Genomic DNA, 18,819 nt, shown 5'->3' on the forward strand with positions numbered 1-18,819 from the left:
AAAAAAGACAGAACATTCATATTTTGCATAATGAAACATGAAATAGTGACAGAAATATACTTCATGTTGTGTTGGCTTCTATGAATCTTCAAAGCACACTGATCTCTTAGTGGAAGAAGAAAAAATCGTGAAATTCAATTTCATTGACTTTTTTTTCTACATTTCACCTGCGCCATTCTTGAGCAGCTATGTATGTGCCACGAGGTGCTCTCGCTTATGATTAAGAAATTTGGATGGATGAATTAGTGCCAATGAGCCCATCTCTGTTCTGCGTAATAAAAGATAAATCACTACATAAAACTTTAAACCGCAATTGTGGCTCTTAACGCGCGTGTCTCTTAATTCTTGTAACGGCTTACTTAAGCTGCTTAAACGTGTTTATTTGTATTACCAATTCTTGGCCCTTTGTGTATATGCCCAGTCTTGGCCATGCCTCCAAAACGGGCCTGTGTCTGTGACACAGTAGGTATAAATGCTTAACTATATTTGCGACGATGAGCAAAACTAGAACAAGATGAAAGCATGAGCCAACGTTTCGAGGCGACATATGTTTTCCTCGCCACAGCATATATAGGTGGGGTTCTTCTAAAGGGGAGAGGGTGTAAGACGGGTGGCTGCGGCAACGAGCGAAAGTGTGTTAGCGTGTCAAATTGAGAATAAAGGAATGATGTGCACAAGGCTAGCTGCCCGGCCGTCTGTCAATCACGTGTCAGCGCACGCGTGTTAGCCGGCGTGTCAATGGCGTCTGACACGCCGGCTGAAAAAAAGGAAAGAAAAGAAAAAAGAAAAAGAGAAAAATACGCTAGGAAACCAAACTAAGTGTTGTTGCCTATAGCTTGAAATTTAGCATAGCGAATAGATTCTAATTTTGAAATGTTTATGCCGATTAGTTGCAATGCCTTGAACTTATGGATAAGGTATGATTCTCTGTATTTTCTTTCTCGTTCAGAACGGAAATTTGACCGTAAGATGTAGAGTTTAAGTTCATAAAGGTTATGACCTGGTTGGTTCATCAAGTTATGACCTATATATACTGTGGCGAGGAAAGCATATGTCGCCTTGAAGAAGACAAGTCCACTTGTCGAAACGATGGTTCCTGCTTTCACCTTGTTCTCGCTTTGCTCATCGTCTTGAATTTCCATCTCCCGCCTTCCCCGTATTTTCCCTGGATAACTATATTTGCGTGGTACTACTCTGTGCCCATAAACCTTTGCTCCCCACTGTTTCGTTGGCGAACATTACAGATCGCCTTAGTCCTCACGACAACGCTTGTACCACGTTAAAGGAACCTGTGCACATCACATTTAGCTGTAAAGCCCTTATTGAGCAACTTCTTTGGTGTTTTGCTTCAAGCAGATTCTAATATAACTTTTTTTAGATCCACCGGTGCCTTGAAAAGCACGCATACTTTTTTTGTATTCTTTTTATGCAGCTCATGAGCACGGTTGAATTCCTCTACAAAATAAGTTTATGCTGTTTTCGTGCAAATATTTTTCGGTTATACGAGCGAACATGGACTGGTTAGAACTGTCGAACCGTCTTAAACCGTTATTTTTTTTTCGCTCCGGAGTTGAACAAAAAAAGAACCTGAAAGCAAAAAATTGGGCTTTGACAATGTGTACGACTGCCTGCGTTTGTGCTTACTTTTTAGGTACCCACGATATATCTCATAAACGCAGAATAAACTTCCAAAAAACTAACTGAATTTGTCATTGACATTTGGACTTAGGTCAGATCTGCGTGTGCCGTGTGAGCACAATTTGCCTTTGTGCAATTCGTTTCATCCGCTGATTTCTCGGCGCTGACTTTCGCGCAAAGAGAAAGCTTGTAGTCCGGCATGGAATAAGATACGAAAAGCTCCTTTAATCTAAAATACACCACCCAAGTACAGTCTATGCGGCAGAAGTATTTTTTGCTGTGAAATGGAAACATTGTTGTTCATGCATCTTTTCTGTCAGTACATAATGTCTGGTCAGTTGCAGCAACCACGGCCATAAGAGCTCCTTCGGAGTTTCTGGTTTGGTCTTAGGGAACACGCATACAAATCTTCTGAAACTATTTATAGCGTACAGCAATGTTCGCTTTTACATGCTGCATGAACAAGCCTGTCTTTAACGCGATCCTGTTCGGTGCACTGAGCGAAATTACTTCCTGCTAAAATTCAGCACTTCAACAAACCAGTTCCCCCAACATGCAATGTCCCACAAGCCATAAATAGCACGATTTATACATATGCGCCCCACTTCTTGCCTCAGTATTTCTACCAACAGCGCATCCTGATCAGTTATCAAGCCACTCTTTTGGGCTGTGCCGCATACTTGGACCACATAGCATGTTTTGTAAAACGAAGACGGTTCTAACGTTGTTTTTGATTCCAAGATACGTCGTGACAGTGTTAACAGACGTGGTCGTGCATTTCTTAAGGTCCTTTTGCTTCATTTTTCTCAGACTAGCATGACAGGGTAAAGCTCTCGATTTCGCCGATTGGTAGCGTTCTTGGTAACACATATCAACTTGCGGCATCTGCTTTCATTTCAGCCAAACACGCGGGTTATGTAGCCTCAAAGAACAATATAATTTGACCAATATATGAGACTGCCTACTTTTCTCTTTGAAAACAAGTGCACATATTTTCTAAGCACTGCATGCATCAAAGTCGGCGCTTTAACAGTTCGTGCCACGCCGTTCCAGAGAACGTGAAGTAGCCGAGGCACGCAATGTGTTGCTTTAGCTAGATCGTACTGTATAAATATAGGACACGTGAGAACCGTACGCCAAAAAAGTTTAGAGAAAAGTTTTTATTATTTTGGGAACGTACAAACACAGCGTCACTTTTGTTATTCTAGCACATACACAAACATAGGCTTGTAATTTTAACGCTACATGTATCTTTATCGCGCAAGCAATGAATTCGGCTTGACTTTCATGAGAAAACTCTAATCAGTCTAGCAAAGGGGGCAGCACAAGAGTCCTCGAAAGTGAAAAAGAAACAGCCCCAGAATTCACATAATTGACTCAAACAGCATGATTAATTACAAGGGACCACGGGAGTGCACGCTTCGTGGCACGATTCATTCAAGGCCGACCGCTTCTGTCGTTGTAACAGTCTGGCTCATCGCACTCAAAGTCAGGTTAGAGCCTGGGAAACGGCACTGACTCTACAGCACGGCTCAGCAGGTCTTTGTAATCGTACTGAAAAATGTCCATTAGCTCCTTCTTGACCCTGTCATTTATCTCTTCCTTGAACTTCCAGCTGCGGTGCACGTTAAGGCTCAGGTTGCTGTCGTAAGTCACGTCGAGACGGATGTCATGGATGAGGAAGGTACGGAGAGTCCCGTCCCGACCGGGAGGAGCGCTGGCTTCAAAGTGAGCCGTGGTGTTTCTAACAGCTACATTCACCCAAGCGATCGTCCAAGCAGCGGCCAGGGGGTCTTCTTTCACCTGCGTTTAGTACGACAAAGTTATTACCATGGCCAGTAGGTAGGACTATTCAAAGTATATGTTTACACCTGATCTTGCTCGATGTTAGGAAGTCGAGAATACAAGTTGCACCGTAAAAATTGCGGTTAGCACCAGTGTGCTTAGTTCGCGAGACGGGAACAAACAGCGCATGGACGGGACGAACAGATGACGCCTGTCTAGGCACTAAACTAACAACCACTGGTTTATTGTCGGGAATGCAATATATATACAAAACACAGGCTCAGCGTAGAAGACCAACAAAACCATATTATCTGCGCAGGAATTGGATTGAAATCATCACGTCACCCGGGTGCACAAGTAGTCACGAGCATCAAATCACGTCGCGTGGATACTGACCTTTTTAGCGATTTCGCATGCTCTCTCAGCTGGTCGTTCAAAAAGGTCAGTACCGAGTAATTCAGCTGTGCATTGCAAGGAATGCGGCTACCAGCCTATCTTGGATAAATACATAATATTACGTAGATACAAAGAGCAAAGAGCACGTGAGATTTGCGAAGCGTTTTGCATCCACTCGCATGGAAACTCCTGTGTCAGTGTACCCTCTCTTTCCCTGTATAGCTGCGAGATTTCGCGTTTTTGTCGGTCTTCTGCTCTGAGCCTGTGTTTTTTATATATAGCATTCCCTGCTACAAACCAGTGGTTGTTAGTTCAGCGCCTATTCTGTCGTCCTCGCTTCGTCCCGTTCAAGCGCTGTTTGTTCCCGTCATAATGACGTACCAACCAGCCCAGTCCAGCACACCCCTTCACTCCGCGGCATAACCACGTGAGGGCGTTCAAGCGGCCTGTCAGTGATGGATTGCGAAATGAGCGCCTCGGTCAAGAATCATTCTACAATCAAAGCTACCCTATGCGGTCTTGGCCCCGTATTCACAAAAGAATCCTTATGCTAGAACCGTTGTCAAGAGCAGGTACACCCGTGAGCAGAAGTATACGGACCACAGGGTCGCCGAAAAAACAGAAGTTATTCGTAATTAACACGCATAAACGAACACTGACGAGTGAACTAGAAAATTCGTAATGCCAAGTTTGGACTACAACTTTACTTTGAAGTTGCAGTCACAGACAGAGGAGAAAATTATTTTTAGGGCGCAATCCATAGTTCGGATACTTTTGCTCACGGGTGTACATGCCAGTCTCGTTGTTGGGCATACATTATTAGTAAGTGCCGCCGACCGATGACAAGTGGCTCTTACAAACGAAAAGCTGCTTCAGTTCGTCTCCTGGTCCTCCGCTTTCATTCATCAGCTATATCATGTACCCGAGTCAGTGAACGTCGTAGGTAAGCGAATTGATTAAATTGGCAATATCGTTTTTGGTGACGCTTCTCCGATATTCCTTCCTTATTTTCTTTATATCTTATACTTGCCCTATAGTGGGTGTCCCAGATAACTTTAGCCAAACTTTAAAAATGTGCGAATGCCAAGTAGCTGGACAGAACAAAGGCAATGTAGTTTGCCGTCGCTTGGATATATTCCAATTGTTGTTTTCATTCTACGTAACCAGATTATTAGTCTTTATTAATTAATCAACATCTAAAATATTATAATTAGACAAAAAGTGTCAATGAGAAAATTGTAGAGTGACATGAAAAACTCCCGATACAGCTTTCTGTTGCTCAATACGTGCTACATAAAAGTGTTTTTCCGTGTCCTAAAGAAGCCCGCAAATGCACGCAAAATTATTCCGCAACTGGCCGGTCGAGGCGCTTTGCGTTTATTCGCGGGCTTCTTCCACGCTCGGTAAAACACGTTTATGTAGCACGTATTGAGCAACAGAAAGCTGTATCGGGAGTTTTTCGTGTCACTCTACAATGTTGTCATTGGCACTTTTTATGTATTATATTTGAGAAGTTAATTAATTAATTATGACGAATGATGCAAACAGGTAAAACGAAAAATAATTATGAGTATCTCCAAGCAACGGCAAACAACATTACTTCGGTTCTGTCCAGCTACGTGGCATTTGCATATTCTTAATGTTTTGCTAAAGTTACGTGGGACACTCTGTATACGGAAACACAAGAAACGAAAACAAAATACGAACATCCACTAAATTGTCCCTTTCAACTTCCTTTTAAAATCTGATCTGCCGTGCACTTGCAGCGTCTATTCGAATGCTCTGGAGTGAATCCCCTTTCATCGCAGGAATTAAGAACAAGTATTGTTAAGTCTCGAGGACAACTCCGTTCTCGGGGCAAGTTCCATCCAGCACACAGCAATGTCGAGGAAGAACTTCGAACTGATAAATATGTTTCTGAGATCTCGCAAGCAGTGGCACGGCGACGCTCTAGATGCCAGCGACGTACCAACGCAGTGAAGGTTACGTTGAGTCCCTGCACGGTGAGGTAGCAATAGATGATGGTCTGTCCTTCATAATCTTCGGGCGCCTGGCAGTCGCTCAGCCGCTGCAGGGCGTTGTCGAGGCGATCGATCGTGCCACGTGTCATGTTCACCTCCATGTCGCGGTTGATGGTGCGGTCCCTTGACACCTGCCGGCAGAATACCTCATTTATAATACCCTCCAATACTTTCAGATGCCCTTTGCTCACTCGCGCTCATGTGCACGCACACTTGTCGGCACTTACTCGCGTTCCTATTGCAGCCATTTCTACTCACAAACTCTCAACGCGCGTTCATAGTCCAGAACAGCACTGGCCACCGCAGTGGCTTAGCGGATATACCGTATTGTGCTGCTAAGCACGAGGTCGCGGATTCAAACCCGGCCGAGGCAGTCACATTTTGACGGGGACGAAATGCAAAAAAAAAAAAAAAGAAGAAAGAACGCCAGTGTCCTGTGCGTTACGGACACGTTAAAGATCCCCTGGCCGTCAAACTTAATGCGGGGTACCCCACTAGGGGGTGTTTCATAATCAAATCCTGATTTTGGTCCCACAATTTCAATCCACATCCCCAGAATTCATTCATTCGTTGCAATGCCACTCACAAGCACCCCCACTCACGCTCAGCTCACATTTGTTCCTATTCACCGGCACTCACTCATATACTCATGTCTCCTCACACTCTTCAGTCTCTCGCGTCCATGCTCACTTTAGCTGGAATCTCACTCCTGTTCAAACGCAAGCACACTCAAAGTCATTGGTTCTCACTGTACTTCATACTGAGATTCACTTACCCCTTTCGTCGATATCACTAACTCTGTTCCTCACACTTGTGAATCACGACCTTTTCTGCCAGCTATGTTGCTCGAGAAACCCGTACACGTGTCACGTGCCAGAAATAATATCAACGTCACTCTGACACGTGAGACGCAGTTGGGCAATGCACTGGCCATTGTGGTATATCGGCCTAGCTGAATGTTGGTACTCGTTGCAGAGCTATGGGGTGCGAAAGGGGTGTGGAGTGCGGCAAAGAAGCCATACGTTAGAGCGACGCGGCGTGGACGCAAGAAACACCAGCATCGTTAGGTACTCCTTCAGAACCCGCCTGTGCTCGCGCCGCTCGTTACAACACACACATATGGAAACGGGTTATATGCATAGCCAGCTGCACTACCGTTGCGGATATGCTGTTTAACTCCTTCGTTCTCCGTAGAATTAGGCAATGAAACAGCAATGGTCACAAAATATCTTCACTGCAATAAATGTATGCCTTCATGTGCATCATTTTTATTAACTAAAATAGCTTTCTAAACGTGTTTTCCTATTCGTTTTCATCGACAGTCATCGTCAATGGTTCCTACATAAATTTTTCAGTAACATTAATGTTTGCCCTCAAGCACACAAGTAGGAGATAAGAAAGGCACGCCTCTGTTTTCTTCTTGCGCCTTCATAAGCACGTGTTTTTTCAAGCTAAGCTTGTATTGGCTCACAAGTTTCGGTGGCGTTGTCGTGGTCACGCAAATGAACCAAGTCGCTCCCAGAGCAGAGCAGATACGGGAAAGGGCGGTTTTATGAGTTGACAGCTGCGTCGGCGCCGGAGCGTGAGACGTTAGCAAGAATTCTAGCTACATAGGCGCGTGCTCACGCCACGCGCTCAACCAATCAGAGCCGTTTCACTTCCGCCGGGAGGGAAAGGACAGGAAAGCGTTTCAAGCGCGCTGCGCCGTCTTCGTTTCCGTTCAGTTCAGTCTCGCAAAAGGGATGGGACGGCCACATGTGCGTTCCCCCCAAGGAACAGGTAGCCTTCGACGAGCGGCGGCAAGAACTCGCCCGTGGAAGGACTCGCCGTCGGCGCGCCGATCCAGCGGTTAGGGCTGCCCGAGCCCAGGCAATCCGACAGCAACGAAAAGAAGATCCCGAGCTGAGAAAGCGGGAGGCTGAAGCAATGCGGCACCGTTACCTGTTGGTTACTGAACCGTGATGACGGTCACGTGCAAAGAGGACAAGCTTCGCTTACACCCATTTCCCGGTAGGGGAAGGGTTGGTCATTTCATTTAAATAAGTATGCTGAAATCCTACCGCAAGAGTAGTGTCCGACGTCACTAGATAGGAAGAAGCTCTAGCTCACGAGCTCTTATATAAAAAAATATGGAAACGGAGAAATCGTCTTTCTTGACATCCGCTGCCCCGTAATTTATAACACTTGTCGCATTAAGAAGACAAAAGGTTTGGCTTTACCGATGTTTTATATTCCTTGATGCGAGATGCGAAAGCATCAAATGGCCCGTTGACTGAAAAGCGAAATTGTCCGTTCCCGTTATATTCGACAACTTCAGAAGTGTAATGAACAAGCCAGATCAACTTAATTTGCGTTATATTTCCCAGTAACGCAAAGTTCTTAGTTCTGGCTGAAACGCAGCGCCGTGCGGGCGTATGCAATGCAGTGCTTCTCGGTGTTGGAAAAAAATGGTGACATATACCGCATCATAGGGAAGCACGTAGTGGTGGTGGCATACTAATAGCTGTATCGCAGAGCATGCCGTCTCTCCGCATTGATGTCGTCTCGAAGTTACAATTAGTATGACTGTGCGTGAGCTGAAGAAGCACGATAATTGTAGTGGGGAGCTTGCCCTATACCGCTTCTCAAATTCTGCCTCAGCGTTTGTTGACCACGGCGCTGTAAGTCATGTTAATTGCTTTTATTCTACGTGTCCTATGATTTTGTTGGGGCACTTTACGGCGGTATTTCATGGAGTGAGTCTTTTCCTGTGATGCATCCATTTTCTCATAAATGCAAAAAAGAAAGTTGTTATATCAGAACACTTGGTTTACATTACACATACAGATATATTTACATTACGTAGCCAAATACAATACTGGTCAATGATCCAATACTTTGGAATCAGTCTTTTCAGCACTAACGAAAATTTCTTTTCTCTATACTTATCTTCCCGAACTAAGTGACCATGCGGTATTGCAAGTTGACCTCAACATGACATTTCCATCTAACTTTGTGAAAGCAAAGCTCATTCCTTATTGCAAGAACGCTTAATTCAACGCCACAACTCTGTCACAAGAGTACAGCTACTTTGACACGTATTTGAATGAGTATTACATGAGTGATGTCGCAACGCTACATTACATTAAATGCGTAACTGTTTCTATGTCTACCCAACGAGGGAAAACGTCCGCCCGTCCGTCTGTCTGTCACGTGAGGCGATCGCCTTCAATATAGGACCCGCAGCAGCGAGCCAATTGACCTTCGTCCTGCCTCTCGCTTCAACGTGAACTCAAAGGCAAAAACACAGCGTGCATGAAGCTATCTGCACTAGCCGCACTATGTGCCCATGGCAGATCGCTTGCAAGGTAGAGGCCCGCGCAGCTGTGCCGTACACAGCCGCTGCAGGATTACGTTTGATCACGGTTGATAATGGTTCGACGCGGATGGGTAAGGAGCTACAGAGCGATAAGGGCTGATAATGATCGGAACGTCATCAGCGCATCTGGCGCCGTCACCTGCAGTAGTCTGCTTGCCTCATCAATTCTCTTCGCGCCGCCGTCCAGAGCAGTTCGTGTCGCCGCAGCGCTGTCGTTTATACTAGTCCGATCAAGTTTCATAACATTGGCAATAGCACCGAGAAGCGTGTAGGTGAGCAAGTGGCGCAATGCTTACGCGTACTTAGACAACTCCCAAAAGAGTTACTGCTTGAACTTTTTCTGTGGCAAAGTAAATTAGGCAGCAAACATATAAGCCTATAAGGCGCAATGACCGAACGACTTGGTATAACAACACTACAAACGGCTTTTTAATAAAAAAAAAAGGGGTCGCCATCTTTGTAAGGCGTTGCTGCAACACACGAGTGATCATTCGGAAGTGCTCTACACTGCCCAGGCGGGATATGACGCTGCAGTCACCAAGAGAAATCGCAGGGAAGCAACGTTTCTGTGCTATTCATGGCTGTAAGTGGTGATTGCGAGTACTTACCCCTGTTGTATTGAAACGGTCGAAAAGCCGACGTACAACTCTTGTTGGTACGAGAAAATCACTGAGTGCCCCTTGTGCACCTCTCCTCGGTACGACTTCGTGCGCCTTCCTTTCCGGACAACTTAAAATCGGCTGTGTTCGAGTCAGTTATCTAAATGAATGATACTCGGACCGTGTTCACATCTGCTGCTGCCGCAAAATGCTCTTCACGCGCTAATGCAATTCTTGAAGTGTACCGGCCCGAGGGACCGTTTACAACCGGCCAGTGCATTCTCCCTCTGTGCACGACGAGTTTGCTTTTCTCCCTTTTCTCTCTTTCTGCTCTCCCTATTTCTTACCATCAGTGCAGAGGAGCAACCCGGTCGTTCGTCTGGTTGACTTCTCTGCTTTTATCCTTTTGTTTGCACTCTTTCTAAATCACAGCCAATCCGCGAGACGTGCAGTGTAACTTCAATTACTCGCTTCCATCTGTACTGTAAAACACTGTCCTAGAGTAGCACTGGTGCAAGTACCTTGAAACTGAAGTCTCCGATGACCGCAAGCTGTGGCGATCCCCTCACGAGGAGTGGCATCTTTTCCCTCAAAATGGTGTCCACATAAGTGTTGGCATCAATGACGCCAGTCGACGATACTGAAATGGGATGAAAAAAAAAAGAAGCATCACTTAATATAGTTTTAAAACATTTTTTGAAACGTCATTTCCTGACCAAGGAAGAAATTAGGCTTGTTGTTCATCCCGATTTAAGATGATACTTGTCCTATATGAGCGCGGCGCAACTTTGTAGATCTGGTAGGTGCTCCCCATTGCTCGCGTCCACGTCACCTTTAGTGCAATGAACGTCCGCGTCGTCGTACACCAGGTAAATAACAGCGTCAGCGCCGCAGGCCGGGTGTCCTTTCAAAGCACACTTTAGCGCAGGGACAAAAAGAAAGCATATTGGGTGGAGATGATATGGACCACAATTCTAAAATGGGTGTGTAGTGCAGGTTCGCAACGGCACACCGCACCACACCATCCTGTGCACTGGTCCACATGGGCGCAATAGTTTCCTGTCACAGACAGAACCTCATTGCAAGTCTCGTCTCGGTGAAACAATTCGTGGTGCGCCGGACGCTACTGGTTTGGGCGCTGGCGCAAGCTACCGGCGTTGCCGTCGTGATACGCAGCGGGGCCTCATAGACCGCTGGCGTTGAAAAAAGCACAGGTAACTTTGTCTCAGTGCCAAAAGATGGCAATCAACTGTATAGTGTCCCGTATCTGCCTTTCGAAACGTCGGTACTAGAAATGACACATCAAACTTCAGCGTTCTAGAATTTATAGCTTGACTGATATTGTGAACAAATATTAGGAAGAACTCGGAAGCAATATTTTTTTTTCAGCCGTTTCGGAATAACTTTCTTTTATGAGGTTTTACGTGCCGAAATCACTTTCTGATTATGAGGCAAGCCGTAGTGGAGGACTCCGGAAATTTTGACCACCTGGGGTTTTTTAACGTGCACTTAAATCTAAGTACACGGGCGTTTCCGCATTTCGCCCCCACCGAAATGCGGCCACCATGGCCGCTACTCGATCCCGAGCCGGCGTGTCAGACGCCGTTGACACGCCGGCTAACACGCGGGCATTGACACGTCATTGACAGATGGTCGGGCCCCTGGCCTTGTGCACAGCATTCCTTTATTCTCAATTGGACACGCTAACACACCTTCGCTCGCTGCCGCACCCACCCGCCTTACACCCTCTCCCGTTTAGAAGAACCCCACCTATAGATACTGTGGCGAGGAACGCATATGTCGCCTTGAAGAAGACAAGTCCACTTGTCGAAACGTTGGCTTCTGCTTTCACCTTGTTCTCGTTTTGCTCATCGTGTTGAATTTCCATCTCCCGCCTTCCCCGTGTTTTCCCTTGAGAAGTTTCATGTAATTCTTACTGGAATAGAACGGTGTCACAGGTTGGGAAAGAAAACGTTATGGTTATTGTCCCGTGATTGTGAGGTTTCTGGATTATCGCGAAAAAATCTCAATACTGAAGGGCTGTCTCAAAACTCAGAGGCTCTAAAATATCAGTTTCCGAGGACTTCTCTCTTGGCGTTCGTGAAATAAGGGAGAAACTATGGGGAAGTTCTGCACAAGAAAGGGCGAAGGATGCAAGGTAAAGTTAGTCTGCGATAAATTCAGTGGGAACGGGATATTAATCTCCTGGGACAAAGCGGAAAAGAAGGGGTATAAGATTTCTATAGCTAAATGATATAACAAACCAAAAGCAGGATGTTCGCCAGTTTTAAATGTTAACTGTCGTAGTGTTGTGAACAAATTCGTTCACTTGCCGGGTCTCTTATTTGCACATAACCCTCACGTTGGGGTGATGACTGAGACATGGTTAATCGAGGATGCATATGAGAGTGAAGTTGTCCCAAATATTTACAAGGTATTTAGGAAAGATCGTGACAGTAGACTTGGAGGAGTTGCTGTATTATTTAAACCATCGTTGCAACTCATGAGGTTACCTGACATTATTGGAGTCGTTGGCATGTTTTGTAAATTTTATTCCAGTAATATTAAGCATATTCTTGGAGCTGTGTATAGGCCTCCGAGCTTTTCTGTCGCCATCTTGCACCACTTAAACGTTTTCAGTCTCATGTAAAAGCAGAAGATAGAACAATTATGGCCGGTGATTTCAATTTCCCAAACAATGATTGGTCCTGTTTTTCAACCCGATCATTCAATTTGATGGAGAGTTATATGCTGGACCTGGCATTTAATTTGGATCTGATGCAGGTTTTAAATAAGCCTACAAGAATCCAGCACAAATCTGCGTTCATTTTAGATCGCCTTTTTCTGAGTGGTAGCATTGCAGCAAACGCCTCCTGCAGTGTTGCTACTGGTATACCAGACCTCAAGGCAGCTTTATTGACACTGAAAGATGTTTTCTTAAACAACGTAGCTTACATTAAAAGCCTTCCAAATTTTAAGCGAGCACATAATGACTCTATTATTCACATACCTGACTCTTATTAGGACGATGTTGAAGACAGTCCATGCACTATAAACGATTTGTGACTTGTCTTCAAAAACATTATTCATGAATGTCTTCAGCCTTCATTCCAAAGGTAACTAAATAGTACTCTAACCGCAATTTTTGGATTCGCAAGACTTTTGCAAGGCTTTCGACACGGTTTCACACAGAAAGCTTATTCATAAATTAAGTTTCTTAATAACAAATGACAAGCTAATAACCTTCATAAAGGCTTACTTGTCAAACCGGCGTCAGTTTCTTTCTTTTAATAATGCCCACTCCCACAACATTCCGGTCGAGTCCGGAGTCCGCCAGGGACCTGTTCTTGGACCACTTTTGTTTCCTATTTTATAGATGGTATTGTCCGTGATCTTTCTGTCCGCGTTACGTTATAGGCTGAGCAATGTGGTCTTTATGAAAAAATAAATTCTATTGAGTATCAAATTAGGCTAAATAATGACATTCAAAAATTAAAACGTTGGTGTGACATGTGGCATTATTTATTACGGACTTCCCGAAGTCAGATGCTACAAGTATCTGGGCCTCTAGGTTCCTAATAACCTTTCTTGAAGTGAACATGTTGATATTGTCTCCGCTAACGCTCTTCGTAAACTGTTCTTTTTAAGGCGGGCGTTACGGTAGGCTACCCCTGAAACTCGATCGCTTACTTGCTTATAGAGCTATTGTACGACCAGTCTTAGAATATGCTGTTATAATCTGGGACACCTTCAGTAAAACTAGCAGTTACAAATTGGAAAAGGTAAAAAAAAAGCAGTGAAATTTATCTGTCCTTGCTATGGACGTGTATGCATCACGGACCTTCTAAGAAAAAGCGGTTTACCGTATGTTACTAATAGGAATCGTATTTGTCGCTCGAAATTCTTTTTCCTGTTGGTAAATGGGCACTACAATATTCACACTTCGAAAACAATTAATTATTCCAGTGGTTGCGCTACACGCATGCGACATTCTCTCTCAATAAAACCATTATTAGCAAGAACCAAATGTTAAGAATATTCCTATTTTCCTAGAACCGTAACCGACTGAAACAACCTTGCGGATAGTGTAGTAACACAGAATTCATTCTTATTGTTTGAGGCGCATATTCAATAATTAGTGATTTTTGTTTTGTGTGGCATGTTGAGCCATATTCGGTGTTTGTGAATCCTGCATTGAAATTAATATATTGTTAGGGTATTGTGCGTGGTCACATTGTTGAACAATTTTATGCTATGTAAAAGTGTTGCTGAATCCTTTGCCGGGATGTATTCCATTTCTGTCTGAATGTATAACTCTACGATTATGTATACCCACCTGCTATGGTCTTGTGTTCAAGACCGCAGTATTTATAAATAAATAAATAAATAAATAAATAAATAAATAAATAAATAAATAAATAAATAAAGACAGATCTCTCAGACAACTTCAGATGTTTGCAAATTTCCCTGACAGTGAAAACGCTGGCTGCATTGACAGGTTCGTAAAAAGAGCAATTGAAACATATTGTAAACACACACGCACACGCACACACACACGCACGCACACGCACACACACACGCACACACGCACACACGCACGCACACACGCACGCACACACGCACGCACACACGCACGCACACACGCACGCGCACTTTCGTGTGCTTCGCAGAACTTACGGGAAGATCTTCTGGCGCGCGTTTTGTGACACCGCGCATCCTGTATTTCTGTAGGGCTTCTGAGACATAATACAATACCACTGAAGCACTTGGGGTATTGCAGTTTACATTTGCGTTAAGTGTCTAGCCTATAACTGAACGTGATTAATTTGAACGTGCAAGATTTTTGTTTACAATAAAAATCGTGTGAAAGAATGAACAACATGCAGATGCTTCATAAACTCACCACAACTGACAGATGCCAACACCAAAATGCAAAATTTCAGCATGATGTCTGTGTGTATCCTTTCTGAAAAATATATATATATATCAGTCGTATTTCTTGCCCTTTAGCAGTTGATTTTATTACGCCACAAGGGTGGTGCCTTGTCAGTAATGTTGCTTTACTGAATTATGAAGAAGCATACAAGATAGAATAAGACTCGCATAGAGGGTGACACTTTTCATGAAAACCGAGCCTTGCTAAAAAAATGATATCTTTTACGGCGTTGCACAATCACCAACCGAATTTCCAGCGAAGCTTGCTTCTTTCGAGCAGTCACAAAGAAAGATGCAGTTTCATCTGAAAGACGAAGCATCGATTATGATAGCAAATTAGCAGGCAGCTATACGAAGTAAGGATATTAGATTTATCGGCCGTAAGCTTGTAAACATTCGTTAGCTAACTAAATTAACAAACATGATGTCACGCGTGTGCAAACAAACATGAACACATCTTACTAGATAACCGGGCACACTCGCTGTCAAAACGCTGGAAGGAGAAAACGCGGCAGCCGCAGCGAGTGAACTGACCTTCGTGTTGCGCCTCGCTTCAACGTGAACTAAGCGGCGAGAACAGAGCGCACACGAAGCTATAAGCCTCGGTGCACCTCGACTATGTACTCAAGTCAGATCGCTTTCAAGATAGGGCCCCTGCGGCAGCAGGAATAGAATGCCCCCTTCCCTCCCCTCCCCTCGCTGCCTTGCGCGCGACGGAAGACGGCGCGCTTCCTCCCCACTTTCCTCCCTTGGGCGCGCGAGATTGAGCCGCCATTTTTCGCCTCACCCTCGCACGCTTTCGTTCGCACTTATAACGGCACGCGTCAACGATGTTATCGCCCTTGGGCTTTATACGGAACATCACGCCGACAGCCGAAATAAGCCTGAATTTTCCATGCTATTCTTATCGCAATAAACTAAAAAAGAACTTCAGTTGTTTGTGATTAAATCATATACTTTAACACAATCGCCGTATATGACTGGTCCATTTGAAACCTTGTCCTCATGTAACGTTTTCGGGCAAGTGGTAAGGAAATTTTATAAAATCAGTAAGTCATCCGCACTCATTTGATTTCGCCAGAAGATTGGACATATTGTCCCCCCCCCCCCCCCGGTCCTCTTACGCTAAATGTGATCTGTGTCGCGTTCATAGTTCTCCCAGGGCAGCAGGATAAGTTCTACGTTGTTCGTAAAAGACACTTCGGATCACTTACGTACGTAATTTACTGCAAAAGCCGCAACTAGTCCACACACTTTGAACTTCTCTTACATGTTACCCCTAAGCGGCCCCTATTTTAAATACATATGAATAAGTTGCCTTGCTTAATTCACCGAGGACACCAAGGGAACCTACTACGAACCTCGTACGCGATGAATAAAAAAAGACGGTTCAGAAGCGCTTTGAAACAATTCTATTTAGGCGAGGAAGGTTAAAGTTTCGCTACGCATAGTCCCTAACATGGCGCCCGTTTTCACCGAATATCAACTTGGTATAGCGTAAACAGCCTCGAGACACGGGCAAACGTCGCATAATATGTCAATATAATGTTTTTCGAGCTCTCCACAAAGAAATGTTTCACAAAGGTTGCATTTAATCAGCTCATATTTAACTATGAACACAAATTTCCCATTGGGTTCCCTCGTATTCGCTAAATTTGACCTTGGCGCATTTGCAGTTATGCCAGGGCCGTGGGCAAATTCTTGCGCCACTCGTAAAACACAATAATAGCGCTTTGGAGCATTTGCATACGTAACCTCTGACAAAGCCTGGATTAATCCACGCATTTAGAACTTTGCCAACACATCACCCTCAACGTGCCCCGTATTTTAACCGATTTTCGGCAACCTGCAATGTTTAGTCTAGCAAGGTCCCCTGGAAAACAACTATGAACCTCACATAACACATAAAAAGTGGTAAAGCATGAGTATTCAGTTTTTATTTTCAAAACCCGTAATTAACTTGCACACTTCAAACTTTCCGTAAACGTCACCCATATAATTTCCTCTATTTCGTTTAAATATGACATCACTGCCTTTTTTGTTCTCTCATGAAAACAGGTAAACCTCGCAAACGTTTCATATAACGCCCTTAAACGGGCTGAAAACAAGAATATGACAATTTTCATTTAACCCTTTATTAGCTCAACCACTTCGAAAATGGCCTGCATATGGCCCCGTATATTTTCCACATTTCCACCATGAAAACAAGCATAAAACGTTCTTGTGTCTACGTTTCGCGCTGTTAACACCAGGAAGGAAAACCTACGAGCCCAAGCTGCTATTCTATAGAAATGTACTTTTGCCGCATAAGCACGCTTGTGTCCGGCAGTCCAACGGCAGCCAACGTCGACACGCATAAAAAACGGTCAAGGTCTGTCACAGTGCTAACGTTATAGCAGGTTATTTATTTCTTAATGATTGCTTCTAAGTTGTAAGTGAATAGAGACATACTCTGTCAATGTGCCGTTGCAGCGTGATATCGCGTTACTTAGGGGTACATACTCGAAAGTGACACTGAAGTGAAACTGTGTATAAAACTGTTCCTGGGCAGTGTACGCATTCAGCCGGGCACATAATTTTGCTTCCTTCGCGACGGAAAGGGTCGCCTATTCACGAAATTTTCCAGAATTACCGGTGAAGCGCAGCTCCGATGAGAAAGCATAACGCGGCGTATTGCAGGTATCAGCAGGACTTCGCGTTTTCTACTACCCGAAACCGGTGAATGTGGCAAGGAGAGCGCTGTTGACCGGTGTTAAGCAGCGCCGCCTCGGCAGTGCAGCACGCCCACGTCGCAATAATAGCTTGGCAGTAAAAGTAAAAGCTGTGCCAGTTTGAATGCACTTTGGTTGAAGGGCTTCGACATAGACTTATTCAATATAGGCAAGTCCACGCTTTTCGCTAAAATATTCTCTGCAAATTTAGCTATAACCATGGGCTTTCAATGATGTCCACAAACTTGTACATTATCGGAATGAATTTTAGATTATATATGTGACTGCGCATAAAACATTAAAAAGAATAAAGCTCACCTTCCAGCCACTCGCACCAAGACGTCTCGTTCGGCAAAACCAAGCTCAACGGACACAGAGCTCTCGCCAGGAGGCTTTTCCTTTCTTTTAAAAGTTTCGCCCTCTCCATGGATATCAAATAGTGCCTATTACCGCAGCCGCGGCTCATTGCGTAGAGCTCAAGGTTTGGCTGCGGAGGGGGCGTGGTTAGATCTACGTCGTACGGGCACGCGCAGTCCCTCGGTCTGGCGCCCGGCTTTTCAAGATGACATGGTTTGGGAGAGGTTCGCACAGACCGCTACCAGAATGTAGACTTCCACAGCTACACTTGTAGTTGTGCAAGTGTAGCTGTGCCACAGCTACGCTTGCTGTGCAAAAGCCCTACGCAACTCTCAAAAGGATGCCTGCTGGTACCGTGCCGGCGATTTTCCAACATGTTGCTATAGTTTACAAATGTTGAGGTCCCGCATTGACCAAGAGCCCGTCCAAGAGCGCACTTGGACCTATATTACTGGTAGACACCCGCTGACAGCTCTCATTGGCCTCCCAAAGCAACGCGAATGCTCGCCCAAGCATTCCGCCTGTGGTTGTACGAGGGACGCTCAGATAGCTCTAAATCTCTTAGGTCCTTCTTTCGAGATGAGAACCTCCCCAAGCAGGCCACCACGCTGGGGAATATCTCAAACCAATAGAAAGTGTGGTGTGTTTCCCTTGGTACGGGGATTCCAACCCTGAACTTCCCGTGTAATAGGCAAATACGCGACCCCTACGCCCCCGATACGGTGGTATTTAGCATTTCTCGGGTAGTTGTGTGAGCCGTCATAAGCAATCTCATTTAATAGTTTAGTTATATTCAACAACAAACTCGCATTTGAACGCATGTGAAAGAAAAGGCTGGCATGGCCGCCAATGTAAAATGGAGATCTCTTTTTTAAGGTAGACAATCGCATATTATGAATCGTGGCAACAGTCACCAAAGGCGCTCTAAAACATAATACCCGGCGTACGTTCTCAGGTTTGCATGAAGCTGGAAGTCGAACTTATGACAGATTGGACATTTCGTGCCGGCGCGTCAAACT

General features: G+C 44.7%; 1 protein-coding gene across 2 annotated transcripts; it reads right to left on the minus strand.

Moving 5' to 3' along the window:
- Positions 1 to 2,770: 2,770 nt before the first annotated feature.
- Positions 2,771 to 17,858, minus strand: LOC126541364 (salivary anticoagulant protein P23-like). 2 transcript variants are annotated; one of them, XM_072286263.1, is made up of 6 exons: positions 17,762 to 17,858; positions 14,979 to 15,036; positions 14,701 to 14,763; positions 10,319 to 10,437; positions 5,789 to 5,971; positions 2,771 to 3,441 (listed from the first exon to the last, which is right to left on the minus strand). In XM_072286263.1, exons 3-6 carry the CDS (start codon positions 14,741 to 14,743, stop codon positions 3,133 to 3,135), a joined length of 654 nt encoding a protein of 217 aa, XP_072142364.1. In that variant the 5' UTR covers positions 14,744 to 14,763; positions 14,979 to 15,036; positions 17,762 to 17,858; the 3' UTR covers positions 2,771 to 3,132. The 2 variants fall into 2 exon arrangements, with proteins under 2 accessions (XP_072142364.1, XP_072142365.1); XM_072286264.1 differs by lacking the exon at positions 14,979 to 15,036 and having other exon boundaries at positions 17,762 to 17,799.
- Positions 17,859 to 18,819: the final 961 nt, after the last annotated feature.

The sequence above is a fragment of the Dermacentor andersoni genome, chromosome 2, assembly GCF_023375885.2.
Source record: "Dermacentor andersoni chromosome 2, qqDerAnde1_hic_scaffold, whole genome shotgun sequence".
In the NCBI taxonomy this organism is placed as follows: domain Eukaryota; kingdom Metazoa; phylum Arthropoda; class Arachnida; order Ixodida; family Ixodidae; genus Dermacentor; species Dermacentor andersoni.

Excerpts from the sequence above, each read along its gene's own strand:
- LOC126541364 (XM_072286263.1), bottom strand. The coding sequence starts at position 14,743 with ATGCTGAAATTTTGCATTTTGGTGTTGGCATCTGTCAGTTGTG. Across the intron at positions 5,972-10,318 it reads TCGGAGACTTCAGTTTCAAG|GTGTCAAGGGACCGCACCAT; the intron begins GTACTTGCACCA and ends TTCTGCCGGCAG. Across the intron at positions 3,442-5,788 it reads ACGTAACCTTCACTGCGTTG|GTGAAAGAAGACCCCCTGGC; the intron begins GTACGTCGCTGG and ends TACTAAACGCAG.